At 41.4% G+C, this 21,425-nt stretch overlaps 1 protein-coding gene across 5 annotated transcripts in view; it reads right to left on the minus strand.

Annotated features, from left to right (window-relative positions):
* The window catches only part of LOC110852704 (cyclic nucleotide-gated cation channel alpha-3), a 57,891-nt gene that overhangs the window by 24,088 nt on the left and 12,378 nt on the right, over positions 1 to 21,425 (minus strand). For all 5 annotated transcript variants that reach the window (XM_035853605.1, XM_035853604.1, XM_035853601.1 and 2 more), the window contains exons 4-9: positions 16,455 to 16,562; positions 15,059 to 15,267; positions 6,074 to 6,439; positions 519 to 770; positions 321 to 391; positions 33 to 258 (exon numbers count right to left, since the gene is read on the minus strand). In XM_035853605.1, coding sequence (XP_035709498.1) covers positions 33 to 258; positions 321 to 391; positions 519 to 770; positions 6,074 to 6,439; positions 15,059 to 15,267; positions 16,455 to 16,562 — 1,232 coding nt within the window. The remainder of the gene's footprint in view (positions 1 to 32; positions 259 to 320; positions 392 to 518; positions 771 to 6,073; positions 6,440 to 15,058; positions 15,268 to 16,454; positions 16,563 to 21,425) is intronic.

Below are 21,425 nucleotides of genomic sequence, written 5' to 3' on the forward strand. Positions count from 1 at the left end.
CAATAATTTTTCATTTTCTATTAAAAACTCACATAAAGGTATTCCATCTTGACTCGAGGCCGGGGCAGGTCGCCGACCATGGACAGAGTGAGGGTCGACCAGTAGAAGCTCTGGAGATAGTGCATCACCACGTCGGACGAGTTGTCCATCCGGTACACCCAGGAGGGGTCCCCGAACCCCTTGTTCTTCTGAATTATGTGGAAAATGCAAGCATTCCAGTGGTAAATGGCGAGCAGGTAGTGAACTAAGCTTATTGACCTGGAATGAAGTTATTAATTAGTATTTTGGGCTGGTTTTTGGGGGTCTAAATAACCACCCACCTGAATACATTGGGGTAATTAGTATGTCTTTCAGTTCGGTCCATGAAGGCCCAAAATCGATAAATCTTGACCTGGAATTTGAAGATTATTTGTACAACTGACGATGAGTAAAATCCATTAATTAACTAAATACTTGCTAGATATTTTCTTATAAAACTCTTTATGCTAATTTCTACATATATGCAAATTTTCCCTTACCAGTCGGAAGCACCTTAGAATGGAATTGAAGCCGATGGAGAGGTATAAAAAGTCGAGTGGGAGGAGGCAGAGGCAGTCGATGTAGAACGTGGTCGAGTTCATGTAGTGATGACGCAGCTTGGTGGAATCCGTTTGGAGAACGCCATCCTCCAAGTAACCGGTCCGGAAGTGGACCCCAATGTCGATCAGGTACACAAAATCGGCGCAATAATCCAGACAAAACCAAACGATGAGGGTTTGTGGGGTGATTTCCTGCAAAATAGAAAGAAACAGATGGGGTTTTACTACAGGACTGAACGTGACGATGAATCCGATACATATTATTATCATCAAAATATGCGGAATTGATCTACGCCCCACTGTTTGACGACATCGTAGGTGGCGAAATTCCGTCGTCGGTGGTGGTGAAAGTATGCAAAGAATTTTTTTGTCACACATTTCTTTTCCTTGAGTTATGGACCTGTTTTATCATCCTTCTCCAATAAACGTGTGTCGGTCGGTAATAGTATCACATCGTCGTATCATTTTCGTATCATCGTCATACAGCAATTTGCACGACACTTTCCTCGCCAAGGGGGAGATAGATAGATATTGACTTTGTGAAAACTGGTATCAAATCGACCCATAAAACAGCACCTGTCACCTGCTTCTTCTTCTGCTTCCATCATAAGTAATTCCTCCACCGTCCATTCCCGAAATTACACTTTTACTCGGTCGGTGCAGCAGCAACAGACAGAATAAATTGCCAACTATGTATGTAGTACAAGGTCCAATTCCTTCTCCATCTTATAACTAAATGACCCATCACGCGGTGGAAGAAGGGTCGTTATTTCGTCCATAAATTGTGGACTCATCTATTGCTTCGCCCCATCGGATGGAATTATTATTCCGAATTACATGCATTTCTACTCTGATGGAAAAGCTGAAATTTTTACGGCTGCTGGTGAAAAACACCATTCGGTTTTTACTGGGAGGATATTATTTTGTGGGTGCGCGAAGGTAAGGCAGGCAGACAAGACTGACTGACTGACAGAGACACTCACTCAGGGAGGAGAAAGCTTATCAATAATTTCGGACGGACGGGGAGTGAGTTAGTCAAGGTCGTGGATATTTTGGGACGAAAATAAAATAATCTCCATCTCTCCATGTAACGAATGTAATCCTTCACCTCTCTCCGTGTGCAGTAATAAAAGTTTACCGTGACCAACTAATTGTCCATCTGCCGTGTGTGGTCTACTTCACTCACTCAAACGGGAGAGATAGCGACCTTACAGGCAGACTATTTATTACAGAGGATATAAAAAAACCCACGGGGCAGACTTATGTAGGTAGCCCGAGCCAGGTATAACTTTTTTATTTTTGCACATATTTTGCCAATCTTTCAAATTGCCTCGTAATTTTTGCATGTGCAAAATTCCAAGTGGATTTGACAACTTTTACGAGCATGATCGATAGACAGACAACCATGACGGGTGCATAAGTCCCGATTCGGAGTATAAAAAAGTACGATATGTTATTATCCTCTGGGGTGACCTCGTTCATATCCAGACTAAAAATAGGGCAAAAGTCATCATCATGTCATTCTTTCCCCACTTCCTTCCTGTACCCTAGTTCTCATGGTAAATAAATATCAGGTATGTCTGCCTGCCTTCCTAGTCGCACTAAACCGCGTGTCTACCGTGCAGGCAGGTGCTTTTAATATGTGAGTGATTCAGTCTCCGGCCTGGCTGATGATAACGCCGTCGTGACATGATGAAAACGCGAATAATGAAACTTGTCCCTGTTACGTTACGTTACACAAATGTGCACCAGCCGAGGGAATCATAAAGCTTGATTTGTTGTGTTATGAATATAAATGTGGCAGTAATGTCATAAATCGCCCCGTGCCATCCAATCCACATCTCCCCAGAGATGAGATGACACTTGTCAAGACGAAGCAAACGGAGAGAATGATGCGATGCATAATAACTTTACTCCTTTTTACAAAACATGACATATATATTGCGACTCGAGAACAGGAGCCGTGGAAGCCGTGAGGACATGTGGGGACATTAACATTGTGGGATAGGGGAGGGAGGGGTTATATAACATGGGGAGATGATGAGGACATCGAATAACCCTGGGGACATTGTCCCTTCATCTTCCGCGGCCACTGCACAAAAATCTACACTGATATCATCTCTGCTCATGCCGCACGCCACACACATTTTGCAGAAAGTGTTTCAATTTCGGGATAAAATGTTTTAAAAATATGTCTCCTTTGATCTTTTCCCTCAGTTTCATCTTATTTTACTTTTGAATCTTTCTCCTCAGTAATCCCGTGACTAATCTGGACATGGTTTTCCATACGACCACGACCACCACCACCACCCACCACATCATGAATGGCGAGAAAGAGAGAGAATAAGAATAGGAGAAACATGTGACTGCAAATTTTCGGATTCCAACCGACTGGCATTCTTCTCCTTCTCCTCTTTTCTCTCAGAGGAAGGAAGGATTAAGATGTCAGAAAGGATTGACTGCTTCCTGAGGGAATATTGCTGCTTATGTACACTCTTAGCCTGGTTTGGTTTCGATGCGAGCGAGGAGGGAGACGAAGAATAATGAAATCTGAGAAGGCTCCCTTTCTCATCTTGCAACAACAAGAACAAAAGATTGTTGGTTATGTGGTCTGGTGGCTCGACTTGACTGGTATTATTTCGAAATATGGACATCCCAAGCATACCCAAGTAGTATGTGTAAGTCGTCGAGTACACACACTTCTCTCCTCCGTCGTCACTTATGTACGAACGTCATAAAATTGTTGTTTTAATTTCCTCCACTTTCACCTTGGATCTTTCACATCCTTTCAGTCGTCTTCTTGTATCCTTCTTTCATCATTTCTTGAGTAGTGAGTGATGTTGACCTAGTTGGGGTTAGGATTAGGTCCGCCGTGGTGATGGTGGTGCTATGGTTTGTGGTGGTGGGTGAGACGGGGTTTGTTTGGAGAGAGGAGGACGTAATAGTATGCGGGCGGTGAACCAACCTCGTCAGAGTATAAATATCACTGCATCGGAGAAGACAGGGCACGAAATACTTGTGGCTTTTTCGCCAAGGCAATGAAAACAGAGAGTGACACGACCAACACTTTCGCCCAGCTTGGATCCTTCGCTTCTAATAAGTCGGATGTAGAGCGTGGGAAAGGAAAGTAGACGAGGACATAAGCACTCGACAAAGTCCACAATGTGGCGTGGCACCCAGAAAGAAAATATCTTCTCATAACTTCTTCTCTTCTCCCCTCCGAGAAGAAAGTAAGTAGTCCTAAGCCGGTTGTCATGTCACGATAGATACGCCGTGAGCCGGCTTTGATGATGCATTCATACAAAAAGGGTCATTTCACAAGTTATTTACTTATTTATACACACCACGCCAAATGTCACGAAATTATTGTGGATGACATTTTACAAAGTTGTGCAACTCTTTGAAACAAGAAATCAGTGGGGGAAAAGTCAGGCTCGACAAGGAATAATGGGTTCGCATTTGTTTCCCATTTTAGTACAGGGACATACAAAGAAGGAACGGTACGTACGTACGGATGTGGATGAAGGTGGCTGGAGTTGAAGGAGTCGTATGTACAATGTGTATGAAAGTATTAAAGCACATTAAATGTTGGAAAGTTGCTTCAGGGCCTTGAAATATTTTGACTTGATGAAGAGCTTTTACCACAAAGTGAAGTGTTCTCTTCTCTTCTCTTTCGTATAATAAAGGGCGAGGCAGCCTTGAAACTCGCCTTCTTCGCTCTCCGGCTCCCTTGATTTATTCATTATTCATATTCATAATTTACAATTCACAATTTTGAGACAAAAGCATCCGCCGTGCAGATTCTACGGCCGCCTCCTTCGTTATACGAGAAATGTGTAAGATTTGAGGAATTTTGATGTAAAAAGTATGCCCTTTAAAAAACAATTCAGTTTCAAGTGCGGGGAGACGACTAACTGCGTCGTAATAGAGAAAAGTATGTCGTGAAATTCACGCTTTTACAGCAACAGTCTTTTGATAAGTTCTTATCGCTCGTATAATCATCATCACCATTATATTATCACTACTAGTATGAAAGTAGTGAGACTGCATTTCAACGGAGGTGATAATGGTGCGGGTGGATGGTAGACTTTTAGTTGTCACACTATTTCACTTATCGAGGATGAGTCTTCTATTCAGCGGGATTAGGCTCAGTCACTTCCATCCATCCGGTCTTGGTTGACTTGATGATAAGCTTTTCATACACAACTTGATTTATCCAATTCAACTTTCTCCACCTCCCACACCGCCGACGCTGCCACGACCATTTTAGTCTCGTTGAATCTCCACCTCTTTAAATTTCCACTTATTCTCTCCCAATTTACTTTGTGCCACATTCCCCGCTTACGTACGTACTTTCTCCAGTCGGAGAAAGTTGTGAGATAGAGCTGTCAGTGGCCGCGGAAGCGAGGGACAATGTCCCCACGGTTATTCGATGTCGCCATCATCCCCCCATGTTATACAAACCCCTCCCTCCCCTATCCCCCAATGTTTATGTCCCCAGATATCAGCTTCCGCGGCCACTGCCACCGTCACTTGCATCCGTCTCGTCTTCTTGGATGGATCCTCCAATCCAATCCAATCCACACCTACTCGCTCACTCAAACACGCTCTGCCTGGCCTCACGAAGAAGGATAAATCTCATTATGTTTCCGCCGCCACCATCTTGAGTGAATGTGCCTTTCCGATTTTATTATTACGAAATTGAGAGAAAAGGTTAAAGGTGCGGGTACACTTTAACAAATCGAATGAGTGAATGAAAAAGGGTGAAAGCAGGTTTTGTTTTTGTAGTGATGCGTGCATATGGATGAGGAGAGAAGAATTTGCATATTTTGTATGTAGGTTTGCCATTGGCAAAGTAAAGTAAAATGTTACGGGTATGGATATGTACGTGCACCACCCACCAGAAAAGATGAGTCAGATGACTGACTACGTAACACGGTAAGGTTTTATATACTCACGTCGAAAATATGGGTGTACTAAAAAATTTAATTTCCGGAAGATGTGTCAACGATAATAAACCTGTACACTTGTTGAAGGAGTGGCATGGTTGTAAAATTCGAGGGAAAGTCAGGTAGTGATATGTATGGAGGGAAGTTAATTGAATAAATTTAGAAATTTTATGTGTAACGAAATGTTATCGGGAATATTTCTATCGAACGAAACAAATACCTTGCGATCTAGATTTTAAGCTCTAGTCAGGACTTATTTACCCGGCATGGTACTCTGTCTGCCTATAGATTAGGCAGTAAAACTCGTAAAACTTATCCAATCAACTGGAAATTTTGGACACATGTAGAATACTTATGCAAAATTATGAATCAAGTTCGAACATGTGCAAAATCTGTCGAAAAATAAAAAAGTTTTTGCGATGAAATTACACCCACCTCAATTATTTACAACTTGACTCGGGCTAAATAAGTGCATGGGTCTCATATCAGAAACTAGTTCACATCTTCTTCCCCCGACATGACTCCAAATACTAAAAAAATCCCTACCTGGAACGCAAACCGGTACAGTAGGACCCAGAAATTGTATAGAAAGGCGAGCGACACGACCATGGACCAATAATAGCACAATCTTCCAGCCGGGTCGAAAACGAAGGTCCAACGGCACCCCGTTTTCTCCGAAGTGGTCGTCGAATTTTCCCACTTGTCCAGCTTCAACTTACTCCTCAAGTCTTTCCTCTTGTCCCGCGACCGTTTCGAGGACACGTCCAACTCCGAGGCGGACGCGGGTGTGTACTGCGACTGTAAATTACTCCGCTGGTTACCACCCCCACCGCCGACACCCGCGTTCGCTTGTGCCGAGGCGGAGAAAGACTCGCGAGAGAAGCGCTTATTCCTCCCACCGAGTCCGACACCCTGCAAATATAAAAACATAAAATTACTTCATCAAATTAACCAACTTTTTCGCAATATGCAAAAATTATTTCGCCAAAAACTCTTTAATTCCCACCCACATACCCACATCGAGGCAGATATCACTCCGACAACGCCGCGTCGTCAACCCACTACCACCACCACCACCACCATGCAAATTCTTTCCTCAACCCATCCATCCACGTTATGAAAACGGAAAAACGTCTACGAATCCACCACCACCGACTAAAAACTAATTTGAATTTTTGACTTTCTCTCTCTCTTATTAATCCTGATCCCAACTTCTCTTCGCACATATGAATTAAATCAAGAGATCCAATAAATAAATTGCTTTCTCCAACTTTCTCCCGAACACTGCAACTCCTAAGACAATGGGAGCAGCAGTAGCAGTAGCAGCCTCCTCCTAACTGCACACCACCACCACCACCAAACTGGGCGAGGACGAGGACACAACTGTTACAACAACCTTTTAAATTTGTGAATCTCATCTTAAGCAGGATGGCTTGGCAATGTTATGTATAAGGAAGTGGAGAGAAGAGAGTCCATGTGCTGTAAGTTCGCTTCTGCAAACAAATTCAATACTGAGACTGAGCCAAGTCATGCGAAAAATAAAAAGCGTTATTATTATCATCCACTGCGATGGAGCAAGAGGCAGAAGAAGAACAAGAACAAGGACAAGACCAGGAAGCAGAGCAGGGTATGAGTATAGGTTATTATGTTATGCAGCAAAATTCATTCCGTGTTCTTCCTACAAATTCGAATTCAAATAAACATAAGCCAAGTCCCGACGGAGTTGGAGGGTTCACACACAAATTGAGACTGATTCCTTGCCTCTCGAGAGGAAGGGAGAGACGTGTCCCAACACGACCACGACCACGACCATGCCTGCTACTTGGTCGGGTCGCTAAGACTACTTTGGCAGAATGAATCTTCAAGTGACCATAAAAATAGGAATAAGTAGCCAAACAAAATATGCCTGGTTTGGTTTACTCTGCTCAGTTTTTGGAGGAGTCAAGTGGTATTGTGGGAGGAGGAGGACGGCATATGGAAAATATAGAAGAGATGAAACTTTCTCCTCGTATTATTATCCAAATGAGATCCTCGTGTGCGGCATGTGCATGCAGTTATTATCAAAGATAGTTGACGCAGGGAAGGTTCATGGATTTTGCAACTTTCACTTGCAATTTTGATGGCTCTGTTCTTTTTTTCATTTATCTTATTGCACCACATCCTCAATTTTGTACATATTTAGATAATCGCCTCTCTGTGTAACCCGTAGGGCGAAGAAAAAAATACAACATGGCATCCAATCGGACTCAAAAAGCAGTAGCAAATTCACATGTGGACCACGACGAGGACTACGACATTACATTATTCAACTCTAAAGTTTCTCTCCTTTTAGGAGAACGACTCGGGAAATGGAACTCATATATCGGGCTATTTACTAGCCAGGGAGAGATCCAAGCCAAATCCTGGAACCAGTGGCCGCGGAAGCTGTGGGGACATTAACATTGTGGGATAGGGGAGGGAGGGGTTTGTATAACATGGGCAGATGATGGGGACATTGAATAATTACCCCTCTGTCCCCACCCTTCCGCGGCCACTGCCTGAATCTTGTCCACTCTCACATACATACAAAATAGTACATATGTATACCCACATCTTTATCTTTAGTTACTTTTCCCCATCAAAAAGAAACTTCAGTTTCACGGTCCACTACGAGTCTTTCTTCACGAAGGAAGAAAGGCGGAGAGGAGAAGAATGGAGAAAGCACAAAAAATCGGATGCAGCAGCATGCAAACTTTTTTTATAAGAGAACAACGACGACCAAACCAGCCCGATGGTCAGGTCGGGTTCAGTGTACGTAAGATTCCATCAGACAATATGCATGAAATAGTTCCGACATCCAGCCCAGAAAATGGAATATTGTCCAATTTTCTAATCTAATTATGCATAAAGGAAGGATTCAAATAAATTCAAAAAGTTGCCTTCATTTTAAAAAGTAAACAAATCTTTTTCAAAAAGTTGGTAAGTAAATTTCATAAAAATTTGAACCCTTGCCAAAAAAATGTATCCATTTCTCCCTCCTCAAATCCGAACCATCCACTTGACGCCATGGATTGCATGCCTTGCAGCCATCCATACCCGTAATTGATTCGGATAATCTATCAATTCACATGCACAGCAGTGTGCCCATCAAAGTCAATAAATTTGAGACGAGTTTCTCGCTCTACGTATGAACATTTCTTTCCGTGAACTTATCAACCTTCCTTCATTTTCTTGCGGTCTATATTTATTACGAACGAGCGATGCAGTTATGTAGTCGAAATGAAGTGAAAGAAAAGACCAGCGTATAATTTACTCGGCATGCGAGGAACAACTAACTGCAAAATAAGTCGATTCATGTGCAAACAAAAAGTAATACGATTTCGGGGAAATTTAGCAGTGTTTCGGTTCTGTCGGGTTTTGTAAAATATATTTATTGCACTGCAAAGAAAGCAATGCAAGAAATGCAAGGTGCAACAAACTGCAAAAAATATACCATATTCACGTATCATACAAATATACGCGTTAGAAAACTGGTATCATTACTGACCAGAGTACATATATAACTCTACCGGCACGGTAATAACATTACGATTTAGTAATGTTGTGGTAATAAAAAACTTACCACTCGGAAACAAACTACTACAACTCCGGTAGAAAGTTATTACCAAAGCAATACCAGTACGGAGTATGTAAATATGTGACTCTACCAAATTTTTAACAGTATAACGGCATCCCGTATTTTCTAGCACCTTGCATTTCTTGCAGGTCAAAATACCCGCAAGAAACCACCTTCTTTCCCCTATTTCTTGCAACTGGCTACTTCCACTCGAAACCCTGGGAAATTGATGGAGGAGGACTTGACACCAAAAGAACGCATAACGCCACAACGCCAGCTAGACCACCACTGATTTAATCTTTTCCCAAATTTCTCTCCATCTTGCCCTACTAATTATAACTTGGTTTTGTTGATTGAGCCCAGTTAATTGTGACGACGACGACGATTTGCCTTTGACTCTCCAATAATCAACCCCGGAAGGGAAAGCCATATCAAAATTTCCATCTAAAAACTGCTTACTTAATAACCTTGAGATTAATTAACAAAGTTGTTGCAGCCCCCTAACTTTTCCCGTAGTCTGGCAGAGAAATTAGTCTCCTGCCCTGTTTTTAGTCCGGCTTCAATCCCCTATGACTAATTATTATAATTATAATTGAATCTGCAATATATAATTACGGGCCGTGTACTATTTCCGGACAATGTAATAATTTATTTGCTCCACTCTGTCCTCCTAAATAAGATGTTATATGGCTTGTTAAATTAAATGAGGGAAGAGAAAGGTCGTGCACTGTGGTGATGGAACTAATTGGAAAAAGGAGAATGAAAAGGTGAAAGCAAGGTTGGTAGGTTGGTGAAAGTACGGCCTGTGACACCCACTGACCGCAAATTATAGGAGGATCGATATCGGGAGGGCAGATATAATTATCCACTCTTCTACACGGGATGCAGTTCTCAGCTATCTATGTTTTGGGAATTTTAAGTGGCAGTTTGGTTTTTAGAAGGGTTTCTACTCGATTTTCTTCTCAAAGGCAAAAATGTGTTGGTGAAAGTATTTATTTCTCCACCACCTTTCTCTTTCAGTTTGGAGCACAATCTCATTTTAAAGCATGATTCCACTCCAAATTGCTCCTCCTTTTGTTGAATCCCCTGATGAAAATGAACTACCACCTCGAAAGGTGAAGTTTAAAGTAAATGCAGCGTCTCTCCACACATTCATCTCTTTCTCCTGTCTGCCCTCCTTGATTTCTCTAAGCTGCGCTACTACTACCACCACTACTACGACTACATAGTAGTGATATTGGTAGTAAAAGCGTGGCCTACACTAGTCCGTCCGTCTCACTAAACCATCATACCTACTAAAGCACTCTGCTCTTTCTCTGTGGTTTGGTTTGGTTGAGATTCCCTCATCCATCCGTCCAGCCTCCGCACTGGGCTGGCTGACTGGAGAAAGCAGCAGAGGGAGGATCGATACGGAGAGAGAGAGAGCAGACCCAAAGCCAAGTCATTCCTCGTCCTCGTCTCAAATTAAGCCGCACTTTCTCCTACAATTCCTTGTTCTCGGAAAAACACAAACTCTCAACTTTCTCCCTCCACTTGAATCATGGGTTGAGGACGCAGTCAAGTTGAACGGACGGAGGGAAGAATGGAATACTTGGTGGGTTAGGCTTTTCTACTCCCAATCCAACAAATCAATCCTTCCTATTTGTTTCGTATTTCTTTAAATCTTATTTCAATGCATGGATATGCATCATCTCCTGAACTGGACGGAGTAGTAACTTTGGGACCCTGTTTACATACTATGTAGTACGACTGGTTGATATATAAATACCCCCCACCGACCAAGCCGGCCTGCCTACGTTGGTGGATTAGGTTTTGTGTCTTTGAGAACAATGTTATCTAACAAAGGTCGTATTTATTTGTACCGTACGGTACGTTACGCTAGGCTGCCGCAAATCTCAACTATACGGGTTCCACCACGAATCTATTTGTTTAAAACTGATTGATTGTGAAGGACTTTGTTGCGTAAGGCGGGTATCTAAAAGTAATAATGGGTCGGGACCATTAAGAGAAGAGGGTATAATTACCGAGGAGGAAGAAGGAATAGCATACGTACATAGTTCTTTCTCCTATTTGGCATTACTTGCTTACACCGCTTAACGACATTGTGACATATGTCGACAGAATGTGGATGACAAGGCCAATTTATTATTTACAAATGTGTCTCTTCCATCCAGTAGTCGACCTAATTAACTAGTTTGATTCTCATCGGTTCAGTTCTTGTTGTGGGCTTTGTAACAAGGAATAGTTCACAGTTTTCCTTTGTTTCATTAAAAGAGGGAAAGTTGTCAAACCAAATTGTACGTATGGATGGATTCATTCGTATCAGTCAATGGCCGCGGAAAGGAGAGACAATGTCCCCACGGTTATTCGATGTCCGCATTATCTGCCCATGTTATACAAACCCCTCCCTCCAATGTTAATGTCCCCACAGCTTCCGCGGCCACTTCTTTGTCCATATATATCGAAAATATGGGGGATGGATAATTAGAGACGGCTCTTTTTTCACCCAGTATTCACCAGATTATTGCATCATCGTCACTATTTTCGATGTGTTGATGACAAGGCGCAGCTTATATTTATCTCCTCCTCTGGACAAAAACAACGAACTAATTTAGACTTGAAAACTAATTCCCTCCCTGAATCGAACCTTGTTCTCGTTGTGTAACGTGGCCTGGCGAGTTGGGAGAAAGCTTATAAATTTGTGTTAAATTGTAAAAGAAATGATTATTATTTGCAGCCTGCTTTTCCACTCTCGCGAAATCCTTGGCCTAATCAAAAGCCTACTTTTTACCCCGGTTTTTCAGTCAACTTAGGAAAACTAGGGAATAAAAAAGAAGAAGAAAGAGAGAAATAGAAACAGAGATAAAACTGTTGCTTGTTTTTTCATGTTCCACCCGGGAATTGGACATTTATCACTGTCAACAAACAACATAAAGTGTGGAAAGAACTGCATCCAAATAGCCTTTGCCGTGTTCCATTTCGTTTTGTACGAAAGTACGTAACACACTTTTTTATCAAAAGTTGTTGCAAATTTTGCTCACAACTGGCTAGTCGAAACACATCAGTCTTGTTATTTTTTTGCGATGCAGTTCCCTACCAATCGCGATATGGAGAGAGAAAGTTTGGTTGGTGGTGCCATTAGGGACGAAGGGATTTCAAAAGGTTGGTGGTGGTGATGTTTTGTTATATTTGGTTTTGTTGTTACTGGTAAAATTGTACAACAAATAGTTCAGACACCTTTTTCTTCTTGTACATGCATCGTCCTGTCTTCGCATGTCAGGTGTGGATGTGGATTTAGCATGGCTAGAGAGTGAGTGAGATGAAGAAAGAAAGACGAAACTTTGCAACAATTTCATCACTCCGTTCCAATTTATACGAATTTGGGAGGAATGAAAGCAAAGCAATTTCCCACTTTGGTAATGAATGGGCGGAGGTTTTACCAAGTATGTAGGCAGGCAGCACTTCTTTCTCTCTTCTCTCGCATCTTAGGGCAGGGAGAAAGAAAGTGTTATCCAAAGTGATAGACGGACGAAGGGGAGGCGGAAGAGGTGGGGGACATTGCCGTAGAAATTTGTATACGCTCAATAATTTTTTGGTACGATTGTTACCGACGGTGATACTAATTCTACCGCGTGGTTACAAGTTGTCTTCTGAGGGTAGGAAATTGCCCCCGGTGTCGGTAATGTTTTTACTAGCGGATCGTTGACATTGTGGGCTGAGCAGGATTTAGCCTCTGTATATTTGTAACCCTTCGGTGATAAATTATTACCTATGCGGTAGAATTGCTTGGTACCTTAGCCGGTAATAATCGTACCGTAAAATTATTAAGAGTATATCTTCCCTATGTTGATAAGCCCCTCCTCCTACTTCTATCTCACAATGCTAATGTCCCCATATGTCCCCCAACTTCCGCCGTCGCTGGACCTACTTAGAAAGAGAAAAAGAGAAATAATCCTCTCTTCACATTCACATTGAGAGTCCAAAAGTATTCAGAATAATCCATCCACACCGAAAGAGGTAGGTATACACATGATGTATACGAACGACAACGACACAATTTTCCTAGTTAGTTAGTTAGTTAGTTAGTTGGCGAAGAAGAGGACGGAGTGACAAGGAACGAAGCTATCCCACCACCACCACCACCACCACTCGCAGGCAATTACTTAGTGTGTCAACAGAGACTAAACTAATTCCCAAGAATTTCATTATAACAAAACTTGTTTTACTTTTCTCTCCAAGACGAAGGATGATGACAAGTAGATCGAAATAGTAGAAATTCCCGATCCTCCTCCTTACATACTTATGTACAAACCAAACTTTCCTATTTTATGCAAATTATATCCATACAAAGTAGGACACGGGTCGGATTACTTACTTATTTGCATGAAATGTTTAAAATTTCCATAACTTATAAGCCGATAAGTTCAAAAAGGGATGGATTTTCATTAAAAAAAGTTATTTATCTACTGTCCGATCCGTATTTACTTCTATATCGAAACTCGAAACTCGAAACGAAACGTGAGAAACGGCATAAACTTGCCTGCCCGAGAAAGCGGAGGTAGTTTAAGACGTAATAAAATCTAATGCCACCTTGACTCGGACGAAGAGAAGAAGGCGTAGTGTTTCTCACGGGTCGGGTTCTTGCAAATCCGAAACCCGAACCCGAACCCGGTACCACTGATCCGAAACCCGAGGCCAACCCGAACCCGAAGAACCCGTACCCGTTTGCAGGGACCCGAACCCGAACCCGAACTGGCGGTTCAAATCCGAAACCCGAACCCGAAAACCCGAAAATATTTTTAATTTTAAGGCATGGGCTGAATTTGTACTTAAAAATTATTTAAAAGCTTAAAAATCAACAATATTTATAATATTTCAAAAACTGCCCCAGAATGGCTTTCCGAGACCTTTAGAAATTTGAAAATCAGTCAAATTGGATTTGAAAATTAAAATTGGATAATTGTTTCCAGTTTGACGTTTCCAATATTATTACTTATATCATTAGGTATGATTCAGGTAATTGCATAGCAAAATTAGGATAAAAATTCGATTTCTTTTATAGTTCGCACCGTAACACTAATTGAATCAGGCTCTTGTAAATCGTTTACCTTTTTGGAAACCATTGAAATTAAACGAATTTAAGACAACTAGAAATTGGAATTACTTACTTCAGTATTGCAACCGCTGAAGAACATGTAGTTCAACAATTTTTCTAATATCTTTTTGTGATATCGATCCAAAAAAGTTTGATTCGGGTTTCGGGTTCTTAATCCGTACCCGAACCCGACCCGAACCCGAAATTTTGACATGACATTTTTCGGACCCGAACCCGAAAGTTTCGGGTTCTTAAATTTCGTATCCGAAGCAGAACCCGAACCCGAACCCGAACCCGAACCCGAAACCCGAAGTAAGGACCCGAACCCGTGAGAAACACTAAGAAGGCGTGCCCATTTATTTCAAAAAGGGGAAGATGATACCCGAATACGACCCAATTTCAGTTTATGGGCAGCTTCTTCTTCTTCGGACTTTCATCTTTCCTCTTAATATTCCATTCTTCCCGACGTTCTCCTCCTCCCTTCATATTCATGGCCCATGAAAGAGTAATTTCTAAAAGAAATTTACCCAACTTTCTCATTCAACCTGGTCGAGATAACTGGTCTTTAATGTAGTTGTGGATCCCTGGAGAATATTTGGCTGGATGGGTCGTAGGGATAATAGTAGACGGACGTAGTATAACAATATATAGTAAGTAGTGCATACATATCTGACCAGGGAGGGATTTAATGGGCGACTTAAAAATCTCTAGTACAGATCCCTTCCTTCCTTCCTCCGCTGTCTGTCTAAAGTTTGAGTGGAGTACGGATTTCCGGGAAATGTTGTTATCCTCGTCATGACAGTTTTAACGAGTGGAAGTGAAATTGATGGACACAACTTACCCCGAGGGAAAGGCCACCAGAAACTCCTAATCGATTCCCGACCAGATCTAACAGACTTTGTTTAGAGGCTGATCGCGCGTTACGACCTCCACCGAGGGAGGCGCGGGCCGTCGCGCCGCGGCCGGTGAGGTAAGTGGGTGGTTCACCAGCGCCACCTCCGCCACCTTCGGTCCCATTGGTCAACTCGGATCCGTTGTGGTGTTCTCCGCCTAGAAAAAAAATAAAAGTTTGAGTTTTATTTGTGTCAAGGTTGAGACAAAATTCAGCGAATTTTTCTGGAGGGCGAAAAATGCATCATTTCGCAAATCGAGGCTTTTGCTGTGCCCACTAAAATATTGCATTTCCCTTCTCCAACCTGAAAAATGATTTTGCAACCACACTCGTAACACGGATTTGACCTCAGGGCTATCAATTCTCGAATAAAATCCGTCACAAATGACAAAGTTTGATACTTGGTGAGAGAGACGTAGTCATCATGAAACAAGTCTGAAGCTATAGCCGAATACAACGCATTTATTTCCCGAGAAAGCTTATAAACTTGTTTTATTTTGATTCCCCATCAAAGCCTGCTGAGTTGTTGGGTTGTTAGTACGTAGGACATGACAAAAGAGTCAGCATCACCCACCACGAGGTCGTCGAGATTGAGCCACATTCCAGATTTTATTTAGCAATCCGAGATAAAATGAGTGACCACTCTGTCCTGCTTCCCTTTTGATCTGCTCTCGTCCACCGAAAATAATATAATATCTGGGCACAAATTCCACCACCCGGGTAATAATAATTCCCACCCATCGTAAATAAAATATAGGGGGAGAGAAACAACAATCAAAATCCTGTCACATCTGCCCAACCAACCAAACAAAATACAGATACAGAGTAGTGCCAACATTTATCTCTTCTGGGACTGCTGACTCGTAAATTTTTGCAAGAAAAGTGTATACGTACGTGGGAACGTGTAAACGAAATAAAAATAAAATTGGACATAAAAATTTACATGAAAAACAACATACATGTCACGTAAAGTAAAGTAGATGGATGAATATTCTTCTTCTCCTGCGTCATGTTGTGCTGAGTGAGTCGTTTTACCCGTGAAATTACTTGATTGCATGACAAAGGTAGGCAATTTCATGGCCCAAGTAATTTGTTCCTCGCACTGTCAGTCAGTCAGTGTCGATCATAATAATTACACCAGAGTCAGTTCAGTGTCACGTCGGTGGAATCGGCGAATTATTCCGGAATCGGAGTTATTTTTATGTTTGACAAATTCGGCCCGATTTTTACGATGTGATGTGAATAAGTGGGGTTATTTTCGCTCTCTTTTCTCGGGGGGCATGGGAAAAAAATGTGACTGATTCTGGGTAAGGAAAGTTGACAATGTTATTTATTTTGTGCTTACCCAGGAGCGGACTTCCGACAGAAAGGCTTCCTTGGTGCTGTAAACGTTCACTCACTGTGCCCACGAAGGAGGGTGGAGGACCTCGGGTTCCGGCGCTTGTGATTATTCCTGGAAATTTAAAAATTTAATTCAATTTTAGGAAGTAACTTTTTTAAGATAACTTTGGTTTTATAATTTCTGTAAATTTGTTCTCCTGATGAAGGGTCAAGTATTGTCTTGAAAGCTTGAGTATGATAAATATTCTAAAAAATGACTTCCTTGCACTCTACTCAAATTGCAACTAATTTTTAACTTGATAACTTGTATTGTATGGTGCTATCCACTACCACTGAAAAAACACTTATTAGGAAATATTGTTAAATTAGTGCGCTTTGCTCGTCCAAACCATTTATCTTTTTGATGTTTACTATATTAAAATATTCTGCGATTCAATTTGCGGCTGTTAACACACGCAATTTCATAATTTCTGTCTTTCTTTATTCATACCAGGATTTATTTAATTTGCAAATTGGAAACATTTTCTAATTATGATCTATTCAAAGATGAAGATTAAGCCGAACAAGATTAATAATACGTGTCTTTTGTTACATTTTAATAGATCATTGATTTATTTTTCACCAATCTTTTCCCCACAGGATGCCCGCCATGATTTGGTTATAGGTCCCCCGTTTTAAATAAATAGCCCCGATTGCATCAGAATTTCCATCTTGCGCGTCATACGTATAATGCAATTCAGTCCGTGTGTGCGGAATAAATCGTAAAGTTAAACTAGTGCAGAGATCCTTGTTACGAAATCTACTCACTTTCTACTTTCTCTCACTTTCTCTCACCACAAAGTCTCTCTCTCACTCACTCTCTCCTTAATGTTACGATGACATGGATGGTGTGTTACGCCACACGTGGGCAGGGGCTGGGTCTATATCCATAATAATAAGATAGTACCTATGTATGAAAGTACGTATGAAAATGATACCGTTTCTACAACCGACCAGATCACCTTCTTTTCCTCGTTGAAACTTTTTTTTTTTCATAGAAATTCTACTCGTGCTGCGATATTGATATTGTGATTGTCCTTGCGAGTCCTCCTCCTCCTCCCACTCGTACGAGTACGAGTGGGAAGTCATGGCTCGATTTCTATGCAAAGTGTAAAAAGTGGATCGAGACTAACGACTTGGAGAAGCGGAAACGTGATCTAGCTTTCTCTTAGGGCAGAATGTAGTGGTGGTGGTGGTGGAATGTCCAATATTTACAGTATTAGAAAGGGGTGGAAGCCCTTTATAGGATCGTTATGTCCGTCTGTCCGTTGGTCCGATAATGTGCGATAACGGTCGGATAGTAGAAAGTTCAAACTTTCAATGTAAGCTCACAACCTTAAGGCGCATAACACATTCGAAAATGGACACTACAGGTCACATCCGTCAAGGTCAAAAAGGTCAAAATAGGTCACATAAGGGTCAAATTGCACACATTCAATTGCACAGTCAGTTTAATAGGAAATTTAACCTCAAATTCAATGGTGGCATCAACTCATACTATGTCTCAAAAGTCGAAAACAAATCAGATATGTCAATTTTACCAGATTTTCGACCAAAAAGAATGTTATATTCATTTCGAAGTGACAAACTGCTTTCACCCCTTAGCTACACGCGTTGTAACTGCTTATTATTATTATATATGTACATATCTATCTATCTACCCTCCACATTGTGGGTCTCCTCTCAAGGGAAATAATTCCACATTTATGCCCGGATTATCTATCTGTCCTGATTTTCAGAATTATTGGGAACATCGACGAAGGAGAACATTTCAGTTTCCGATCCTTCCCTTCCCCCACTCGAGATACATACGTACACGCGAGAGCTTCATAGATAACAAACACATGCTGGCTAAACTAAAATTCCGTAAGGAAGACGAGCCCCAGCACGCCGAAGAAGTAGGAGCAGCAGACAGGGGAAATCAGTTAACAAGATTTATCGTATTTGGTGAATAAACAAATGGAGATAAACTCTGTAATAAAGCACACACCAGAATTGGATGGGAACGAACAGTGAAAGTGGAAATTATTTAACGAACAAACACAGGATTTTGGCAGGGCTGAGTTGTAACTTATCATTAACATGGAGGAAGGAGGCTATAGGAGTGAAAGTAGGATACCAGTGTTTACTTTGCTATTGTATTCTGCATAATAATGATGTATGCGTGGCAATATGCCGTCCGTCCCTCGTTCTTTTCACGCCAGTAAAGATTACGAGTATTATTATGAGGAGAAAATGCTAACATTTCGGATTAGGCGAGTCAAGGAGTGATTTACATACTGACGAGATCCGCATGCACGTAATTTTACGGCATGCATGCAAGATTTCCAGAATAATTCCACTTTACAAAAGACAGAAACAATTTATTTTGCAGTTTATTTTGCAATTTATTTTGCACAAAAAAAATCTGCTAGAAGATTGTGACGTGACAAGTCCATACATTTTTAGTCCGACTTCATTCCAGGGAACATATTTAGCACAAGTTTAGAAGAAAGTTGATACGTATTGATCTCAGAATCCGACAAATACAGGGTCTCCTCTCACAAAAGTCGTCATGATTTATATAAATCCGAAACTCTGGCCCGATTTTTGCCTCACTTTCAATGAGAAATATTCTTCCTGTCACTTTCACCATTGCGTGGTCCATCTCAAAGGAAAGGCTGGCTCTCCATTTTTCATGACGAGGAGGCCTCCCCCAACCAGCCATCCATCCACTCCATCCAACACTTACAATATATTTCTTCCTCTGTCGTGTGAAGCACAACTTGTAGTGGAGAAGAGAAAAGAAAGAAAGAAAGAAAAAAGAGAAACATTTCACATTTCCGTTTTAAAAATGTCTATCTTTTCAACTTGTGTCGTTCGTCTGGATAGAATTGTGTTGTGTTACGTTTTCGTAGTGGGATTGATTTTAGGTTCCCATCGGTCCCGGAATTTGGTTGGAATCCGATTCTAATTTGGTTGAAAGTGGTGGTAGTAGTTGGTTTGGGGACCTCGAAAATTCCAAGTATTTGCACTCTCTCGCGGAACAGTGGCCGCGGATGGGTGTGGACAGAGGGGCAATGTTCCCACTGTTGTCTGATGTCCCCATCATCTGCCCGTGTTATACAAACCCCGCCCTCCCCCTTTCCTACAATGTTAATGTCCCCACCGCTTCCGCGGCCACTGCTGGTTTGTGAACTCATTTGTGTTACACAGCGTTTCTTCCATTCAGCACGAGAGAGTTGGTTTGGTTTGGTTTTGTGGACTTAGATTGGGAGGCATAACTAATGAGTAAAAGCTTCCATAATAATCAGACCATGCCAATGCCACACTTCGCTCCTCGTGCAACTTTCCAATCTTATTTCCTCCCTTTTTCTCCCTCTCGCTCTCTCTCTGGTCTTGGCAGTAGTGAGAATGGGTTGGTTTTCTCGGATTGGAATAATTCTGATGCTAATTTAACTCCATTTTCTGGCCGGACTATAAAATAAATTCTAATCCGATGCGATCCAATCCTGCTGCATACATGAATCTGAATAATATAAAAGTGCTCCTCCTGCCAATTTTTATTTGCCAAGGGTAAGTAGTCGCCCAGTTTTCGTGACATGGCGAAATTGCATTTTATACGAGTCTTCCGTAATAACGATAATTACGGGAGGTTAATAATACAATTATTACTGGTGCATACACTCTTAGGAATACACTCCTTAGAAATCCGGTGATAAAGTAATACCAAATGGTAATAATTAGTCATATATGACTCTGTCAAAGTGGTATTGATAAGTAATATGGTGTACCTAGTAATAGCTCGGTATTAAAGTTTTACCATGTCAGAAGCAAATTTCTACGGACCTACATAAGTTTAATATCAAGCGGTAGCAACTTTAATACCGAGAAATCAATACCTGCCTGACGATACCAGGTTTCTAACAGTTTACACTCTCAATAATTTTGTAATACCATTGTTACCGGCGGAGGTACTATGCAATTCTACCGAGTGGTTACACTATTGAGGGCAAGAAGTGTCCTCCGGTGTCGGTAATATGGTTATTAATAGATGGTTGACATTGTGGGTTGAGCAATTATTCTTCTGTAATAAATTATTACCGAAGTGGTAGTACCTCCTCCGATAAGAAATATATGTACCATAAAATTATTGAGAGTGTGTACTACATTCGCAGTCTTGAGAGAAAGCTGGGCACGAATTTTAGCAAAATAAACAATTATTGGCGTCTAGACAAAGGCCAAATATGCTCGAGACGAGACTATACAATTCTTCTCAGGATCATGATATTGCATCCACGCCGTAATAATAATAATGTATAGAGAGCAATTCTAAACATTTGCTGCCACCCTCCTGCTGCCTCCGCCTGATCGAGAAAGAGTGCATTATAAGCTCAGCTTTGTATGTACGACACCCACGAAATGGCAACTTTCTCCGGCTAATAGTTCCGATACAACAGCTCCTAAAAGCAACTTGACTTGAACCCGTGGAGAGAGCAAACTGTTCGTACGGATTCATTTCATAGGAGGGTGCAAGTCTTTTCTCTTTTTATTCCTCGTACACAAAATATTAGTGTAACAACCCATTTCCTTTGAGGCGAAATTGCAAAAGTGAAGAAATAGAAATTCTTATTGCTTTGAAAATAATGAAAAATAAATCAACCTCAATAAAAGTAGTTCAAACCCCATCAAAGGAAATATTGGATTGGACGGGATAGAAGAAGTATGTAGGACTTTAAAAATATGGTTTGATGGACAGTTAGCATAAGCAGAGAAAGTTGAGGAGCAGACGGTGCTGTTGGAGTAGCAACACTGAATAAAAGCAGTGTTTCGGGTGCAAGAAATGCAGTTGCAAAAAATAACGGGAAGAAAGTGGGGTTTTGCGGGGATTTTGGCCTGCAAGAAATGCAAGGCGCTAGAAACTGCGCCCCGTCGCTATACTTTATACGGCGCGTGG

The sequence above is a fragment of the Folsomia candida genome, unplaced genomic scaffold (genome assembly GCF_002217175.1).
Source record: "Folsomia candida strain VU population unplaced genomic scaffold, ASM221717v1 Fcan01_Sc007, whole genome shotgun sequence".
Lineage (NCBI taxonomy): Eukaryota > Metazoa > Arthropoda > Collembola > Entomobryomorpha > Isotomidae > Folsomia > Folsomia candida.